The sequence below is a fragment of the Lontra canadensis genome, unplaced genomic scaffold (assembly GCF_010015895.1).
Source record: "Lontra canadensis isolate GAN:19392208 unplaced genomic scaffold, GSC_riverotter_1.0 scaffold1, whole genome shotgun sequence".
Taxonomy (NCBI): domain Eukaryota; kingdom Metazoa; phylum Chordata; class Mammalia; order Carnivora; family Mustelidae; genus Lontra; species Lontra canadensis.
Window position 1 is genome coordinate 106,314,088 of NW_022630995.1, and position 20,140 is coordinate 106,334,227.

Consider the following 20,140-nt stretch of genomic DNA (forward strand, 5'->3'; position numbering starts at 1 on the left):
TTCCCAGTTGCATTCCCGCCCTTGACCTTGTTTGTTCATTCCTTTCATGATTTCTGTGAAGTCAACATTTTCCTCCTTTGCCTTAAGTTTGCTCATGTTGGGTTTCAGTAATTTGGAAATAAAAGAGCCCTAATACAAAAATTGGGTTCCAGAAGAGAAATGGTTCACTGATGTTCCAGAACTATGGAATTCACTGAGTGGAGGGGATTGAGAAGCAATGAAGATCCCACCATCCTTGATTTGGAAGATAGATCTTGTAGAAAAGCAATTACATTGTAAGTTATCACCTGTCATCTCAGGATTCAGACCACATGCCCACTGAAACTCTAAAGTTAGGCAATTTGGAAGAAAAAAAAAAAAAACTTCCTAATGTTTTAGCCTTTAGCAAGATGCTATGGGAGAGACAAACCCAAACTGGTTCTTCTGAAAAAAATCATTCACATCAGAACATTCATTCACTTCAAGTCACAGTCAATCTTCTCAGACAATATTGAAATCTCATCATCCAAGCATTGCTGAACAGGTACAATGTGTAGTTTCCACAAGTAGTGCATGGATACAGAAAGCTTCGTGACAAGGGTATTGCAGAGAAAGTTTATTTAAGGAGAGAGAAGAATGTACAATCTTAAATTCCTTCAACTCCATCCAAGAACCTCCATTCTTGTACCATCTTGCCCAGAAAGGTGATACCTCCCTATATAAAGCATAGTTACTTGACATGCCTCCATAGAGCATTCTTCTGGCCAGGTTTCAGAACAAAGAAGCTGAGTCTCTCCACCCTAGTCCAGTTTCTGATCCAAGTTTTGCAGCAAGAGCTTCAGAATATCTTTAGGGGAATGGCAAGTCCCTACACTGCATGATAAGACAGTAGTTTTAGGGCCTGAGAGGATTTCTGAATTATTAGGAGATATAAAACCCTTCAAATGAAACTTATAAACAACTAACTAGGGGGTTAAGAGAGTTCTGTTGCCAGATTCCAAACTAGGGAGCTACTAATTACTGAAGCTCGTCCCAAATTACTCTCACTTCCATTCCTACCCAAATTATAGTAGCTGTGAATTGTCAAGGTAATATGTTTGTGGCAGAGAAACTGCTACACTTTTGTAGTATTTTGTATAATTATTTATGCTTTTCCATCTTTTTTGACTCCCAGAGACCCTGTGTTAAACTTTCCTTGCCTGGATCTAGCAATACCTTTCATGTAACTGACATTCCAGAAAGTCTTATTGTTAACTAATTAATAATTGATCTTCCTTTTAGTTACTATCACTTGATTCACATTTTAATAGTCTCTTCATTGCTTTCTCATGCATTGCTACCTTTCAAGCTCTCCTTATTCAGCATCCTTGTTTCGACCCACTGCCTTCCTAATCACTCTCCCATGTTCCTTTCTGACCTTCACCTTCACCTATTTGCTAATCACTTCGCCTGTCTGGTTTTCCCCAAGTTGATGTGTGATTATGTAATTATTTTTAATGACTTTTGGTGTGCAAACAGTATAAATACTGTGTCTAGGTTGTCCAGGAGCAGTCAAAGAAGTGCATTTCTCTCGGGTATACCTGTAAGGCACCAAGGAAAGAAAATTCATCATGGACACTTCAGGCAAAGTAAGTGCTACCTTTCAAATAGATCTATATCATTTTCATTAGTTATCTAAAAAACGTACACTGAAACAAAATTAAGACACCATTTTCTCCAATCAGATTAGCAAAGATTTTTAGTGACAATACCTAATGTCTCCCAACTGTGGAAACTCACACATCACTGGTGGGAAAATAACTTGTTAGAAATTTCTTAGGTGATAGTTTGACAATATTGTATCAAATGTCTTAAAAACATGTCTATCATTTGACCCAGAGATTTATTTAAAAGAAATAACAATGTTGTTTCTATAAACAAGTTAACTGTGGCATTGTTTTAAAGGGTATAACGCTGGAGGGACAACTGGATGGCTCAGTCAGTTAAGCCTCTATTGATTTCGGCTCATGCCATGATCTTGGGGTAGTGGGTTTGAGCCCCATGTTGGGCTCTGCACTCCACATGGAGCCTGCTTGTCCCTCTCCCTCTGCTCCTCCCAACACTTGTGCTTACTCTCTCTCTCTCTTTAAATCTCTCTTAAAAAAACCCCAAAAGTATAACACTGGAAGCAGATATGTCAAATACTAGGAAACTGATTAAATAAATTATAATATATTAGTCAATAAAGTCCTAAGTGATCATTTTAAATTACGTGGAAATATTTATAAAGCAAACTGCAAGAACAGACTATAAAACAGTATCCTTAGTATGATTACACAGACACACATGGAATATCAATTGTAAAGACTTACCCTAAAATGTTAGAAATAGTAATAGCTGGGTGCCAGAACTGCATTTTTTCTTTTTACATTTGTCTGAGTTTTCCAAGTTTTTTGCCTTGAGTGTGTATTATTTTGAAATTACAAAAGATTTTTCATAAATTTTTAATTGAGTTCAGTAGGTAAAAGCAGAATTATTTCATCCTGAAACAAGTAATGTTTTTTCCTTTTTTTTTTTTAAGATTTGTTTATTTATTTTGAGAGAGAGAGCAAGCATGAAGTGGGGAGATGCGGGCAGAAGGAGAGAATCTTTCAAGTAGACTCCTGGCTGAGCAAGAAGCCAGATTCGGGGCTCCATCCCACAACCAATGATATCATGACCTGAGCCAAAACCAAGAAGTGGACACTTAACAAACTGAGCTAACCAGGCATCCCAGAAGTAATTTTTTTTTTTTTTTGTATCCTTTTATTTGAATTTCTCTTCTGGCATTTGTCCCTTTTCTTTGTATTTTTTTTTTAAGATTTTGTTTATTTATTTGACAGAGAGAGAAAACCTGAGTGGCCCAGTGGGTTAAGCCTCTGCCTTCAGGTCAGGTCATGATCTCGGGGTCCCGGGATCGAGCCCCACATTAGGCTCTGTGCCCATCAGGGACCCTGCTTCCCTCTCTCTCTGCCTGCCTCTCTGAATACTTGTGATCTCTGTCTGTCAAATAAATAAATAAAGTCTTTAATAAAAATACTAGTGAAAAAAAAGAGCTAGTTTTTTGTACCTATTAGATACTTTGTTTTGGATGACTACTGTCAATGCTAAAGAGGGCAGAATAAATGATGATACAGATATTCTTTTATACTTCTAGGAATTATGCCAAGTTATTCAACATTTCTGTAAAGAAATGTGGAAATCAATTTAGCCCTAAAAAGGTCTCTATCTTTTCCAAAGTAATTGTTACTTTAGGAAACCAGGCAAGTCAAAATTATGAACAAAGTTGTTTATCAAAATATATTTTAGAGTAGTCAAAACAATGGAAATAATTACATGTCTAGATAGTCATTAAGCAAACTGGGACATATTCAAATGATGAAATATAAAGTAGCCATTTAAATTTCTGATTACAAAGCATTTGAAGTCATGAGAAAATGCTTACTTACAAGTAAATGAAAAATGCTCACTATATGGTGGCTGTTACTAGCAAAAAAGCAGAATATAAAACGCTTATAGACACAATCTCAACTATACCAAAATTGTTGTTAAACTGGAAGGGAATATGCTAAAATTTCAACAGGTTGTATATGAAATTGCAAGGATCTTTCTTCTGTTTCTTTTTTGATTTTTATATTTTTACTAATTATAACAAATAACTGTCATTTGTGTGATCAGAATGAAAGTTAATTTTTTTCACTCAATGATGTCACTTTATTGTCGTCATGTCAACAGATAATTACATGCCGGGCTGCCATTGCCTGGGCAGCAAATTCTTCTCTTTCAATTGAGGAAGTACAAGTTGAACCACCAAAGGCTGGGGAAGTTCGTATTAAGGTAAATTTAAGTCTTTTAACTTTTACCTATGAGGGTAAATGTAAGGAAATCCTGTTTTGTTTCATGTACATATTACATATATAAATAATATGCACAGAATTTGGATTTGAGGTCTGTTCACTTTTCTTAGTAAAAGAAGAAATTTTAAAACTAAGATAAGTGAATAGAGGTAATGAATGTTTAAGATATTCTTAATACTTGTAAAATACTAGTAGTTCACTCATCCACCATAATTATTTTTTCAGGATTGAAAATTTTACTTAAATTATATAATATCATAGGCCTATATAGTTCACAATGTGACCTAGAAGGTGTTTTAAGTAGTAATTTTTTTTTCATTTTTGAGGGAAAGAGAACAAGAAGTTTATTCCCCTCTACTTCTATGATACAAAATTGATACCAACAAATGAATATACAGTGGCTAACAGACTAATTTTCCATCTCTATTGTTTTGGACTCATACATTATAGTGATCTCAGATTTTGTCTGAAAAAGTCTAGAAATGCACACTAGGACACCATGGTAGTCTCCAAAGTGATTTGGAAGGGTTAACGATTATTGAACAGAACTGAGACCAGGGATGGGAAAATACTGACCTGTCAAAGGCTCCTTGCCACTCTCAAGTCTCCTCTCAATCAATACATCTCAAATTTTACAAAATCATTAAATACCCAGTTTTAGGAGTACTACTGCTTTAAATCTTATTAAACATTAAATTCACCTATCTTTAAATTTGAGACCAGGAAATTCAACACCTGATTTAATGAACACAACAAATACTGAAATCCATATGCTTCTAGTCCATATTATATCTAATCAAAGTAGAAGGTATAGGAAGCTGGTTACAGGAGAAAAGGAATGAAGGGAATTGGAAAGATGACAAAGGGAAAGGCAGTGAAGGGAAGAAGGAAAGTAAGAAAAGACAGATGGGCAGTGAAAGACAAAACAGGAGAATATGGGAACTAGCACTAAATAAATTATCAATTCCATGTCTGCTGTTACGCTAGAGATTTTATAACACCAGTGAGAGATGGTAAAGAACAAAATGAAAAGTGATCAGAATGTACACAGAGGAAGGAGTTTAGTAACTGACTGCTCTTCCAAAGCTATATTTTTCTATTTATCATCCCTTCAAACAGCTTTTAATTAGGGCTTATTGTATACTGGGTCACCATCTGCTGAAATGTTTCCTAGTTAATTAGCCAATATTCTCTGATCTTACACTGACATGCTCCTTCACCACAAAAGCTAAATCTTAAACAATAAATCCACAATCCACCAAATTAAAAGTTGCATCAGCAAGAACTGAGCAATATCACACTGAACCCTAGACAAAATCAAGCTTAAGGACTGGATTTGTTCATAAGCACAGACAATTCCACCTCCAGTTATGCCATGGACAACTTCCCAAAAATAACTGCATATTCTTATCTGATAGAGCAAACCTAATGAGAGAATTCTAGCCTGCTGCTTACCTAAAACAACACTTCTAACCTTTGATAGCATCTCAAAGCCATTTTAGCTCTATGGAAACCAAAACCACAGCATATTTCTTATGAGTTATCTTCTTAGCCATTCACCACAATCATATACCGTGGTTGTTCCCAATGTTCCAGTTATAAATGCTGCCATTCCCACTATGCATACTGGAAAACTAGTCAATACACTCGGGCATATGCTTTTCTGGCTGTATTCTAGGCGGAGCAGTAACTTAGGGATCATGGTACATGAACTGTTTCATTTTTATGATCAATGTAATTGGGTTGAGTCTATTAACGGAAAGAAAACTCAGTCCATCAAGTAAGAAGTTTCAAAACCCAGTATCAACTGAATTTTGCAATGGTTAATTTTAACTGAAACTCATTTTTACATTATTGATTTGAAGAATGTTTTCAACATACAAGTTTAAAATGCTAAAATCAGATTTTCCCAGGGACGCCTGTGTGGCTCAGTTGGTTAGGCGTCTGCCTTCAGCTCAGGGTCCTGGGATTGGGTTCCACTTCGGGCTCCCTGCTCAATGGGAAGCCTTCTTGCTTCTCCCTCTGCCTGCTTCTTCCTCTGCTTGTGCTGTCTCTCTCTGACAAATAAATAAATAAAATCTTAAAAAAATAAATTAAAAAAAAAAAAAAACAGATTTTCCCAGAGCAGGGGAAAAACATTCCATGGTATGAGCCTAAAATTCTTTGTTTCTCAATGGCAGTGCTGTTGATAATGTGGGCAAAAAGTCCTTCATTTTATGCAACTGTCCCTCATACTTCAAAACTATTTGATGACATAAATGTACAGAGTAGATTTCAAAAAACCCAAATGTATTTCCAGATCTGAACATGTGCCATGCAAATTTGGACAAGTCATTCTCAGTCATTGAATCTCCCTTTCCTCATCTCTAAATTGGAAATGATAAGATCTGCCCTGTATTCCTCTGCACAGTGGTATAGGGATGAAATGGCATAATTCATGTAAAAAAAATTTTTAATAATCAGTCTCAGATTAAAGAAAAAAAAGAAGAAGGAAAGAAAAATTCCAAACCAGGTGATCCTTATTCACTTAATTCCTCTGCAGATGGCATCTACAGGGATCTGCGGTACTGATGATCACACAATAAAAGGATTATTCTCAGTAGTCTTTCCTTTCATCCCAGGCCATGAAGGAGCTGGGATTGTGGAGAGTATTGGCAAAGGAGTGTGCTCAGTGAAACCAGGTAGGAGGTGGGGCCATAAAACGCTTCCCACAAACAGCCTCCCAAAGAGCAACTATTGCACAGAGGGGGAACTTAAAACACATTAACGTACATTTGAGAAGAAAAAATTGGTTTGCCTCTAGACTCTTCTGACGAATCACATATCATTATATTAAGTGTATCCAGTGACTCCAAGAGTCACAGGTTCCCTACTGCCTTCTCTAGCAATCCAGAGGGGCAGTAGCTGAGCCAAACATATATCCATAGCTAAAAGAGGTTTGAGATAGGACCAGTGTACTTCTAAATAGATTGGAAGCTATTGAGACTATTTCTTATATATATTTATATCCCGACATGCTTAGCACAGTGCCTGTCCCAGGGTCAGAATGCATTAGAATGTTTGACAAATGAATGTTCTAATCAACTGGAATATAGAATTTGAATTTTCATTGACTGGATGATAATGATATTTCAAAGAACCAAAGAAAGCAAGTATATGCTCTTCACCAGACCATCAAAACAGATCTTCACATCGCTATTCTTAGCATGTCTGAAATGAACAGAAAGAGTAAGGGCAATCGCACAGACTAAGATACTACAGAACCTCACAGCTTGGAGCCAGGCCCACAAAGAGATTTAAGAGAGTGCATGGTCAGGACACTTGCGAAGCTCTTACCAGGGAATTCATTTAGCAAACAATTATGGAGTAGCTACCATGCATCTGACACTAGGCATAGCAGGGGGACAAAAGTAAAAGGCGTGTTCTCTATGTCTCCAAGAACATAATGCAAACAGGTGAGATACATGCTCTAACTCCTCTTAGCTAGAGGAAATGCCAGTGAAAGTTTTGTGGAAAACAATGAACATTTGGAGGGAAAGGATAAGAGAGCAAAAGTTCTCCTGAATTTGAGATGCAGGACCTTTGAAAAAAAAAATTTTTTTTTTAGGACCTTTGAAATTTTTAAGGGCCGGTGAAGTTAAGTTGCATCTTATTTAAATTTACAAGAGATTTTAATGCCATCTAAACTCTGCAAAAGGCCGAAGTGGGGGTCGTTTCCTTGTTAAGAAAATTGTAAGGGTTATCAGAAACAATCTTGTAGACTTCTGACCAGGCCTTTGTAAGTCTGTGATGACTGTGTTAATTAATTTTCTTCACAGACTCTATCCAGCCGGTCACCCTAAGGCCCAGGAGGGCTATCTAATGACTGGATCCAAATATAATCAATATTCTCTCCAGAACTCTCTCTGCAGAGGGATTATGATTCCTCTTATTCTCTGGAATTAGCATATCTAGGAACTTAACCCCACTAAAGAAAATACGTCAGAGGCTGCTATGGGTCAGTGTGCCATCGTGGGGCAAGAAGACTCAATGAAAAGTGCTCTGTTATAACCTAGTGGGGTCACTTTAGGCAAGTGACTACACTATGGGGCTTAAATCCTTCAAATGGAAAACAAAAGTGTTAAATCAGATAACATCTCTAAGGTTTGCTCTTAGTTTCATCATTCTATTTCCAGAGCAGAGGAAAGCAAACCTACAACTATCCACCCCATAAAAAATATCCCCAAATTTCCATTATTTGCCCAAAAGAATAATGTAATTTCTAAAACCAGGCTATATGGTTTCTCCTTCAAAACAGCAATGTGCAACACAGGAAACAACAGGTGTTGGGGAGGATGCAGAAAAAGGAGAACCCTCTTGTACTGTTGGTGGGAATGCAAACTGGTGCAGCCACTCTGGAGAACAGTATGGAGGTTCCTCGAAAAGTTAAAAATGAGAGACTATGGACTCCAGGAATCGAACTGAGGGTTTTAGAGGGGAGGGGGGTGAGGGGATGGGTTAGCCTGGTGATGGGTATTAAGGAAGGCACGGATTGCATGGAGCACTGGGTGTTATACTCAAACAATGAATCATGGAACCCTCCATCAAAAACTAATGATGTACTGTGTGGTGACTCACATAACAATAAAAAAAAATTATTTAAAAAAGTTAAAAATAAAACTACCCTATAATTCAGCAATTGTGCACTACTAGGTATTTACCCAAAGGATATAAAAATACTAATTCAAAAGGACGTGTGCATCCCAATGTTTATAGGAGCATTATTAACTATAGCCAAACTATGGAAATAGCCCAAAGGAATGGATAAAGAAGACGTGGTATATGTACATATGTAATGGAATATTGCTCAGCCATGGAAAAGGATGAAATTTTGCCTATTGAAATGACATGGATGGAGCTAGAGGGTATTATGCTAAGTGAAATAAGTCAATCAGAGATAGACAAATATCGTTATGACTTAAATTGTATGTGGAATGTAAGAAACAAAATAAACAAGCAAAGAGAAAGAAAGGAAAAAAAAAAAAAAAACAGAGAGGGGCAAACCAAGAAGCAGACTCTTAACTATAGAGAGCAAGCTGATGGTTACCAGAGGGGAGGTGGGCAGTGGGACAGGTTAAATAGGTGATGGGGATGAAGGAGGGCACTTGCTGTGATGAGCACTGGGTGCTGTATGGAAGTGTTATATCAGTATATTGTACACTTGAAACTAATATAACACTGTATGTTAACAAACTGGAATTTAAATAAAAACTTAAAAAGAAAAAAAAAACAACAATGATCAGTGTTATCCTGGCTGCCATAATCTGCCCGCAGCAAGTTTTCAAACCATCCAATGAAACGTTTATAAACATACTATTGTATTTCAGTTCCAATAGTATTTCAAACTAATGCTTGTATTATTATTATTTTTATATACAGGAGATAAAGTCCTCACACTCATTATTCCACAGTGTAGAGAATGCAGTTCCTGCTTGCATCCCAAAGGAAACTTCTGCGAGAAGCAAGAGTTAGTAACTTACTCCTTACTCTTTTATTAAACTGCTGATATTGTATAAGCACTAACCTGTAACTAAAGGGGCTCACTTCTGTCTTTACAACTCCATGTGTCTGTGCCACTGCCTGCACCCGTGTCTATGTCACTGCAAAACAGTGTTCTGCCTTCTTCTGGATTAATGCTGGACGGGACAAGCAGATTCATCTGCAAAGGAAAAAAGATTCATCACTCTTTCCGTGCAAGCACATTCACTGAATATACTGTTGTACCTGAGATTGCAGTGGCAAAAATTGATGATGCTGCTCCCCTGGATAAAGTCAGTCTCATAAGCTGTGAGGTACCCACAGGTTATGGGGCTGCTGTGCACTCAGCCAAGGTGAGGAAGCTACCTGTGTGTTAGTATGTGTCACAGTGATTTGCCTGGAAAACATCAAAATTATGCCAATCAGTCTAAATATTCAACTGTTATATACAGTTCCAGAAGTTTCAATGGTTGTTTTTGTTTGTTTTCTTGATTACATGTGCACCTAGGTTTGATTCCTAATACCTGTCTTGTGAATTTGTAGGTCACTCGTGGTTCCACCTGCGTGGTCTATGGACTTGGTGGAATCGGTTCAGCCATTGTCATGGGCTGTAAAGCATCTGGTGCTTCTAGAATCATTGGGGTTGACATCAATGAGGAGAAGTTTCCCCGGGCCAGAGCGTTAGGAGTCACTGATTGTCTCAACCCTCAAAAACTCAAGAAGCCTGTCCAGCAGGTGGTCAGGGAAATGACAGGAGTTGGTGTTGACTTTGCCTTTGAGGCCATTGGACTCAGTGATGTCATGGTACGTGGGCTTGGGGCACAGTGATTAGATGCTTAATGCGGGGTGGGGGGGAGGACATGCTAAATATCTTCATGTAGATACATATAAACTCTTCTGAGCATAGGTTTTGGACCTGTGGACCCCAAGTGTAAAAGCAGAATGTAAATTCACTCTAAAATATTTATTTTAAAAATAAAAGCAATATATACTTAAAAATATGTCATTGTAGCACACAAAGTTTAAACACTCGAAAGGCCACAATACCAGTAGCCCCTTTTCTTTATTCCTAGCTCTGCATGTATGCTTTTATATTTAAGTATAAACATTATTTAACTCACGTGGTAATTATGGGTCCTATATTAGAACCATTCATTCATTCATTTGAAAAATGAATTCCTATGCACCAATGTGTTATGTTCTAGGGATACAAGGGTGAATAAAATATGTACCTTTCAGATCTTATAGTTTAGAGGACAGAATGTAGACAATTCATATGTACCTAATGTACTTAACGAAAAATAAAGGAAGTAAAGGTAGTGATAGAGATAACAGGAAAGAGAAAATAAAGCAAAACAGAGGAAAAGTGAAAGACAGAAAGATTCAGTCAACCTTTTCTGGTACAAACCAGAGAAGAAAGTAAAATAAATAAATGTGAAGAAGTACACTGAACATCCCTACAAAACTGAATTTAAAAAAATAATAAAACTTCCACACCCATATGTATATATTTGTTTTATTTTAATACAAATGGGTTAGACAGAGAACCATGGCTAGCGGACAATTTTATTTAACAAATATACGGTCCTCATTATATCCCAGGTAGTGTTCTAAATGTTTTAAGAATGATAAATCACTTAAACCTCATAACCACTCTATGAAGTAAGGTAGTATTCTTCTTCTTTTTACAATCGAAGAAACTGAGGCATAGGGAGGTTAAGTAACTTACCTAAGGTCATACACCTAGCACAGTCTGTGCTCTTTCCCACTAAACTCTGCTGATTTTCTAATGAGATCCCATCACTGGCAGTGTTGAAGCTGAGGTTGAGGAGGTATCTGGCCAGGAAGAGATGCAAGATTTAGGAACTTGATTCCTTCCACTTCTGGTGGTAGTTGTCACTTACTCATGGGGGGTGTGTGTATGGTCATTATTATCCTTATCAGCTTGCTGCTTGGGATTCCTGCCACCTGAGTCATGGTGTCTGTCTGATCGTTGGAGTGGCTCCAGTAAATTCAAAGCTTTCCCTGGATGCACCAATGATTGTCTCTGGACGGACTTTGAAGGGTGTATGCTTAGGAGGTAGGTCAATGACTAGGAGGGGCTGGTTGGTTGCTCTCATGAAATCCCTTTGACTTTGCAGAAACATAGAATTCAAAATTCCTCTCCTTGAGGAAACAGAACTATAATGTTAGAAAAGATTTCTCCAATGAGTTGGAAATTTTGTTAAATTCATTTTAGTTAATTTAATTAAATAGGCTTTTTAAGTTCAAATATAATTTTTATCTCCTGCAAAATAATTTTTGGGTTTTTCCAATGTTTCAAATAATTTAGTCAATCTCAGTTCCATGCCAGTGGGTTGTTGTGCTTTTTTAGCTGCAAAGCTTCTCAATTGTGTAACACTATATAAATAATATATATATTTATTTACATATATAAACTATATAAGCTCTCTCTACGTATATATTTATATATGTTATTTATAAATATATAACATGTATATAAATTATTTATAAATATATAACATTAACCTACTGTTTTGGTCCTGGCTCTTACCTTTTAAGAAGAGCCTTTATTTATGAGCAATATCAACCAACAGCTTTAATCAATTAATATTTAATTTAATTTAATTTAATCAATTAATATTCCCATCTTTCCCCATTGCTCTGATACTAAGTTTCCAATGCCATCTCCATGCGTGTGAATACACAAAGGATGAAATGTTTATGCCATGGTAAGCCCAGGAACTGAGCTAGAGAATTCTAGTTTAAAAGGACCATTTTTCAACTGAGTAACTCGTGAATATTGACCCAGTTTTTCTCCAAAGGAATTCTAGGTAACAGAATTTCTGGAGCAGCACACTTAATAACAGTAGTCAATGGTTTCTGATGTACAAATGATTTGTTTTCCATGTTTAATGTTAATTTTTTAGAAGAAAATCTCCATGACATATTTTTTTTGTTTTGCAGATTATAAAACCAGAGACTGTATTCCCCAACTAGTGACTAGTTACCTACAAAATAAAATTAATATAGATCCATTAGTAACCCATCAGTTGCCTTTTGACCAACTCCACAAAGCTTTCGAGTTGTACCATGCTGGAAAAACGTGAGTGTTTTATTTGATGATCTCCTATACCCCGAACTCACAATGAAAATGACTACTCAAACATTTCCAAGTGGTTTTGTGACAAAGAGATGGCTATTTGGATCTTTAATATCTTTCACATGCTCCACCCTATTCCTGACTGTCACCAGAATAAGAAAAGGTTTTACCTGTAGGTCCCTCTTTAGGAAATATTCTCATCAACCTATTTTAAAGAAATGTTCAAGAATTCAATATAATACGAAGAACCACTCAACACTACATTGGTCAATTATTATTTTTTTTTTTCTGGTTAGAGACATGATCTAGAATGAATGAGTTGACATGATTGGAGTCATACAATCTTGTGAGGAATCTTAGAGGCCAAGGTTTAGACTCCACCTAGAGCACAAATCCTTCTCCGTCATTTCTGACAAATAGACACTCTGCTTCAGCTAGCAGGAATAGAGTGTTCACTCAGTGTGTTCATTTATTCAATGTTTATTTAGTGATAGTATAATATTAGCCAGGACTTTCCTAAGTGCTGGATACACGGAAGAGAACAAGCAATAATAAATAAATGGGGAATTACACCTGTGATGAATGCTTTGATTTTCTTATTCTGATTCTAGACACATCTCCTTTTCATATTCTCTTCCCCAACTCTACCTATAGATTTTCTGCTTAAGTGATTTTTTAAAAATTTTCTCTAGGTCTTTAAGTTTTACCTTGCTATACTGCTTTCTTGGTTTTGACCCAGCATGTCAGCCCATCTAGATCAGGGATGAAGAATCAAGAAACCTCATCTGAAATGTTAGAATCAGATTACAGAGAATGCAGAGAGGGGATCTATCAAGCAGAAGAAAGACTGCAAAAGGAAAGGAATCCCCCCAAAATGCATTTTTTCTTTCCTCGTCAGACACAGTGCTAGATCTTGGGATTGACAGATGCTGATCAGAAGCTATAGCAGAGGATTTGGATGTCTTTGTGGTCATGCAGCCTAAGGGAGCAGGGCTAAAAGCTGAGGCCTTCCTTTCTGATGTTGGATCCTGATGTTGATCCTGCTTTCACCATATCCAGGTGGTGATATTAATGATGATACCAAGCAGATGATCAGTCAATATTTCATACAGGTGTACTGGGTTGAAGGTGGTCAGGAGCGGGTACAGGGAAGAAAGTAGGCAATGCAACCTCACATGGTACTGTGCAAAATTGCTTTGCTGAAATCACTGTTTCTTAAGCAAACCAATCATTTTATTACTGCACTTTTTGTTTCAGCATCCGCTGTATCCTGCTGTTCTGAGATCCCAGATGATAAAAGGTGCAGGGACCTCCTTGGGGATTTCATTCCTTCGTGTATCACCTCTCTGATTGTTCCAGTACAGAGGAAGAGTATCAAAGATGGAAATGTAGTGTAACTGTGCAAAATAAAATAATGCATCTTGAATGTAGCTGTAATAAAATAACTTCTTAGAGAACGGATGTTATATAATTCATTCTATGACTTTAAGAAGAGAGATGATGGGATTTAGTGGTGACATTGTTGATAATGCCCATCAACCCAACTGACCTCTGTCACCAGTCCATAAAAGTGTCATTGAGTTATCCCTTGTTTCCATCCACAGAGTACCTCCATAATACACAAATTTCTCTGTATCTTTCATGCCATAAAAGAGTTTGTATGATTTTGCTGCTTCTTCAACATGCTGGGGTGTCATAATCTTTGGAAGTCTAACTCAGGACACAGTAAGCCGTTTTCTATACTAATCCTAATTATCATATGACTTTACCCATGAAATGTCAGGCCACAGTTCCCATCTGCTTTCAAACATGAAAACACATTTGGAAAATCTTGCCAACTTCACCCCTACATAGCAGGTATAGGACCCTCTCAGAAGAATTCCTTCATATTTACAGCCTCCTAACTTTCTTTTAAAGTCTTTGAGTCAGTATAATCATTCCCTCATTGGGATTGAGAGATTGGGAACAGAAGCAAAAACTTATGTCCTCTTATCCTGCTTCTTTTCTTATATTTTTCATCTGTCCTTGAGTCATTTTCACTCTCCTTAATCCTTCAGCTTTTGAAACACAAAAGCCAAGAGTAAAATTTCTCTTATAATCATTTTAGTTGCAATATCCCTTTCTGATATTTGGGCACAGAATGGCCAGTTGACATAAAGGGGGAAGGTCCAAGAATTAAAGAAAACACATGAAAAAAATGTTTTCCAAAGGTGACTATGTTAAATATGATCCTGTCCTTTCCTCTCTGAGTATCAACTGCCCCACTATAAAATGGAGAAAATAAGAGCAAAGTTGTTGGATGATTTTTAAGACTGGAGATCATGTGTATAAGCATACAAATAAAATGGAAAGCCTCTAAAAAGTTTAAAGAATAAAATAATTGGGATTTTTAAAAAGAGGGAGAAGATAAAGCAAAGAATATTTTAAACTAATCAGTCAAATAAAAATTTACTATAGAATCAAAACATCTTACAGAATAAATTAATAATTTAGTTAAGACTAGGAAGAATTGAATTTCAAAAGAATACAATGAAAGCTGGGTTTTTTTAAAGATTTTACTTATTTATTTTTCAGAGAGAGAGAGAGAGCACAAGCAGGCAAAGTGGCAGGCAGAGGCAGAGAGAGAATCAGGCTCCCTGCTGGACACAGAGCCCAATACGGGACTCAATCCCAGGACCCTGGGATCACAACCCAAGCCAAAGGCAGTGACTTAACTGACTGAGCCACCTAGGCCTCCCCAATGAAAACTGTTTTAAATAAAATATAAAAGCTATCAAATCGACCTAAAATATGAGAAAGAAAATAAAACAGTAATAGAACACATTCTTAGTATATCACAAATAGAAAAAAAAAAAAAACTGGTAGCATTGTTGCATCCCAGAATAGCCCACTAACAACACAGGGACCAAACCCTGCTCATAACAGGCAAAGAGGGCCATCACAGATGACTGGACGGAAGGCAAACACAACTCAGCCACAATAGTAGTGTGCATGCAATACACATAGGAGGTCACCCCTGATGTGCTAGGTACTGGTGAACAGGGGACATTGCACTGCAGGACACTACAAGACATCTTCGTTAGGCCACTACTTTCAAAAGCAGGGGACATACCTGTCTTTGCTAAGACAGAGAAATAAACACAGAGAATTAAACAAAATTAGGAAATAGAGGAATATGTCCCAAAGGAAAGAATAGGATAAAATCACAGCAAGGGAGCTAAACAAAGTGGAGATAACTAATAAGCCTGTTAGAGAATTTAAAGTAATGGTCATAAGGATAGTCACTGAACTTGAAAAAAGAGTGGAGGACCACAGTGAAATCCTCAACAAAGAGAAAGAAAAAATTAAAAAGAACCAATCAGTGATGAAGAACTCGATCACTGAAATTAAAAATATGCTAAAGGAAACAGAAAAATGGATCAGTGACCTATAGAACAAAGTAATGGAAAGCAATCAAGTTATACAGGAGAAAGATGAAAGAATAATTTAAAAAATGCAAATAGATTAAGGGACTTCAACAACACTTTCAAGAATAAAAACATTTGGGACACCTGGGTGGCTCAGTGGGTTAAAGCCTCTGCCTTCAGCTCAGGTCATGATTCCAGGGTCCTGGGATTAAGCCCCGCATCGGGCTCTCTGCTCAGCAGGGGGCCTACTTCCTTCTCTCTCTCTGCCTGCCTCTCTGCCTACTTGTGATCTCTGTCTGTCAAATAAATAAAATCTTTAAAAAAAAAACAAAAAACATTTGCATTATAGGGATCCCAGGAGGAGAAAAGAGGAGAAATTGGGAAGAATATTTATTTGAAGAAATAATAGCTGAAAGCTTCCCAAATCTGAGGAAGGAAATAGATATCCAGATGCAGAAAGTATAGAGAGTCCCCCAACAAACTCAACCCAAAGACATCCACACCAAGACACATAGTAATTAAAATGGCAAGGAGTAGAGATAAAGAGAGAATTTTAAAATCAACAAGTGAAGAGACAGTTATAAACATGGGAAACCCCATAAAGCTATCAGCAGATTTTTCAGCAGAAACTTTGTTGGACAGAAGAGAGAGGCACAATAGTGCTGAAAGACGAAAACCTGCAACCAAGAGTATTCTATCCAGCAAGACTATCATTCACAATAGAAGGAAAGATAAAGAGTGTCTGAAACAAACAAAAACTAAAGGAGTTCATGACCACTAAACCAGTCCTACAAAATGTTAAAGTGAACTCATTGAGTGGAAAGGAAAAACCACAAGGAAGATTAAAAAAAAAAAAAGTAAGAAATACAAAAGCAGTGAATATAAATAAGTATATCTGCAAAAATCAGTCAGGGAAATCACAGAATAAAAGGGTGTAACGTTTGACACCATATACCTAAAACATGGTGGGTAGGGGGAGTAAAGAATGGGTTCATATGTAAGCAAACATCAACTCAATATAGATGGCTATATGCAAAAGATGTTATATACAAATATAATGGCAACAAATCAAAAACTGGTAACAGGTATGCAAAAGGGAGAGAGAGAGAGAGAGAGAGAAAGGAATCCAAGTATATCCCTAAGAAAGCCAGCAAACTGAGAAGAGAGCAAGAGATGAAAGGATAAGAGAAGAAATACAAAAACAACCACAAAGCAAGTAACAAAATGGCAATAAACACAGACCTATTAATAATTACTTCAATGTAAATGGAATAAATGCTCCAATTGAAAGATATAGGATGACCGAATGGATAAAAAAGCAAGAGCCATCTATATGCTGCCAATAAGAGACTCAGTTCAGACCTAAAGACACATGCAGATTGAAAGTGAGGGAGTGGAGAAATGTTTCATGCAAATGGATGTCAAAACAAAGCCACGGTAGTAATACTTACACAGCATAAAAATAGACTGTAACAAGAGACAAAGAAGGACACAATATAATCATAAAAGAGACAATCCAAGAAAATATAACAACTATAAATGTGTATGCACCAAACATGGGAGCACCCAAATATATAAAACTGTTAAGAACAAACAAAAAGGAACTAAATTATAAAAACACAAAAAGAGTAGGGGAACTTAACACCACACTTAACATCAATGGATAGATCATCCCAACAGAAAATCAACAAGGAAAGAGTGAATTTGAATTACACTCTAGGCCAGATGCATTCAACAGGTATATACAGAATATTCCATTCTAAAAGAGCAGAATGCAAATTCATTTCAAGTGCACATGGATCATTCTCCAAAATAAATCACATATTAGGCCACAAAACAAGTCTCAAAAAATATAGAGATCAAAGTCACATCATGCATCTTTTCTGACACAGTGCTATGAAACTAGAAATCGATCACAAGAAAAAAAATTTGGAAAGACCACAAATATATAACGGTTAAATAACATGCTACTCAACTATGAATGGGTCAACCAGAAAATCGAAGAAGAAGTAAAAAATTAGATGGAAACAAATGAAAATGAAAACAGATGGTTGAAAATCTTTGGTATACAACAACAGTGGTTCTAAGAGGGAACTTGGAAGCAGTATAGGCCTACCTCAAGAAGCAAGAAAAATCTCAAATAAACAAGGTAATCTTATATGTTCATTAAAGCTAAATGTAAAGCTTTACATTTATCCCTGTTACATTTAACTTCATTAGTTCAGGCCAGTTATTGCAACACATTAACAGCTTTTTGAATCTTGACTTTGCTAATGTACTAATGTGATTCATGGATTTGATGTTATTAATGAAAGCACTGAAATGACAGACTCTAGGATAGAAACTGTAAGAGGTATATGTGCCAAAAGGTAGGCAGGCACTAGCATGTTCCCAAAGTAGCATTACCCATGGTATTTTCAATCTAGTAACAACCCAAATGTTTATCAGTTGTAGAACACACAAATTAATTATGGTATATTTACAGAATCAAGGACTGTACAGGAAGGAAAATAAATGAACTACACTAGAACAATTACTTTAATGAATCTCACAAACTGATGTTAAACAAAAGACCCCAGATACAAAAGAATAGATAGTGTATTTTTATAAATTTAAAAAACAGATGAAACTCATTTATGACTAGGTATCAATATACTGGTTATCTTTAGGCAGAAGTTAGTGGTTGAGAAAGTGAGCAAGGTGGGCCCTTGAGATGCTAATGAAGTGTTTCACTTCTTGACCTGGATGATTCTATGAAAGTGTTCACTTAGTGATAATTCTTCAAGCTGCATACTAAGGGTTTGTGAGTTTTTCTGTATGTTTCTTACATGTCAATGAAAAGTTTATTTTATTTAAAAAAAAAAGTAATCTAGAGGAGCTAGAAAAGAAAAAACAAAACTCAAAACCAGCATATGGAGGGAAATAATAAAGACTAGAGCAGAAATAAATGATACAGAAATTAAAAGAAAAAAAAAAGAATAGCTCAAGAAACTAGAAGCCAGTTCTTTGAAAAAATTGACAAAATTGATAAACCTCTCATCAGACTCATGAAAAAGAAAAAAAACTCAAAATCAGAAAAGAGAAGAAATGACTGACCACAAAAATACAAAAGATTGTAAGAGAATATTATGAAAAATTGTATGCCAACAAATTGGGCCTCTAGAAGAAATGAGTACGTTCCTAGAAACATATAACCTACAAAAACTGAAAGAGGTAGAAATAGAAAATTTGAAGACACCCATTACCAGAAATCAAATTTAATCAGTAATCAAAAAATGGCCAACAAAAAAGTCCAGAACCAGATGGCTTCACAGATGAATTCTACCAAATTATTTATTTATTTATTTATTTAATTTATTTATTTGAGAGAGACAGCATGCAATGGGGAAAGGCAGAGGGAGAGGGAGAAAGAGAATCTTTTTTTTTTTTTTAAGATTTTATTTATTCATTTGAGAGAGAGAGTGAGAAAGAGCATGAGAGGAAGAAGTCAAAGGGCGAAGCAGACTCCCCATAGAGCTGGGAGCCCGATGCGGGACTAGATCCCAGGAATCTGGATCACGACCTGAGCCAAAAGCAGTAGCTTAACCAACGAAGCCACTCAGGATCCCCAACAGAGAGAATCTTAAGCAGATTCCCTTTGAGCCCAGAGTCCAGAGCCAGATGCAGCGCTGGATCTCACAACCCTGGGATCACAAGCTAAGCCAAAACCAAGAGTCAGATGCCCAACCAGCTGCGCCATCCAGACACCCCTCTACCAAATATTTAAAGAAAAATTAATACATGTTCTTCTCAAACTTTTCAAAAAAAGAACTGGAAGAAAACTTCTTAATTCATTCTGTGAGACCAGCATTATTCTAATATCAAAACTAGATAGAGATACCACACAAGGAAGAGAACTATAGACCAGTATCTCTGGTGATTATAAGTGCAAAATTCCACAACAAAATATTAACAAACAGAATCCAACAAAAAAATCATTCACCACAATCAAGTGGGATTTATTCCTAGGATGTGAAGGTGGTTCAATATTCACAAATCAATCAATGTGCTATATCACATCAATAACAGAAAGAATAAAAACCACATGATCATTTCAAGAGATGCCGAAATAGATATAGAAAAAGCTTTTGACAAAGTACAACATCCATTCATGATTTAAAAAAAAAAAACCCTCAACACAATAGCTTTAGAGGGAATAAATCTCAAAATAATAAAGGCCATATATGAAAAGCCCAGAGCTAACACCACACTCAATGGGG

General features: G+C 36.4%; 1 protein-coding gene across 1 annotated transcript; it reads left to right on the forward strand.

The window, feature by feature from the left end:
- The first annotated feature begins 1,515 nt into the window (after positions 1–1,515).
- Positions 1,516–13,931, forward strand: LOC116876568 (alcohol dehydrogenase 1-like). Its single transcript, XM_032872872.1, has 9 exons — positions 1,516–1,607; positions 3,733–3,834; positions 6,397–6,535; positions 9,273–9,360; positions 9,505–9,724; positions 9,915–10,175; positions 11,316–11,451; positions 12,339–12,477; positions 13,732–13,931. Exons 1-9 carry the CDS (start codon positions 1,590–1,592, stop codon positions 13,754–13,756), a joined length of 1,128 nt encoding a protein of 375 aa, XP_032728763.1. The 5' UTR covers positions 1,516–1,589; the 3' UTR covers positions 13,757–13,931.
- Positions 13,932–20,140: the final 6,209 nt, after the last annotated feature.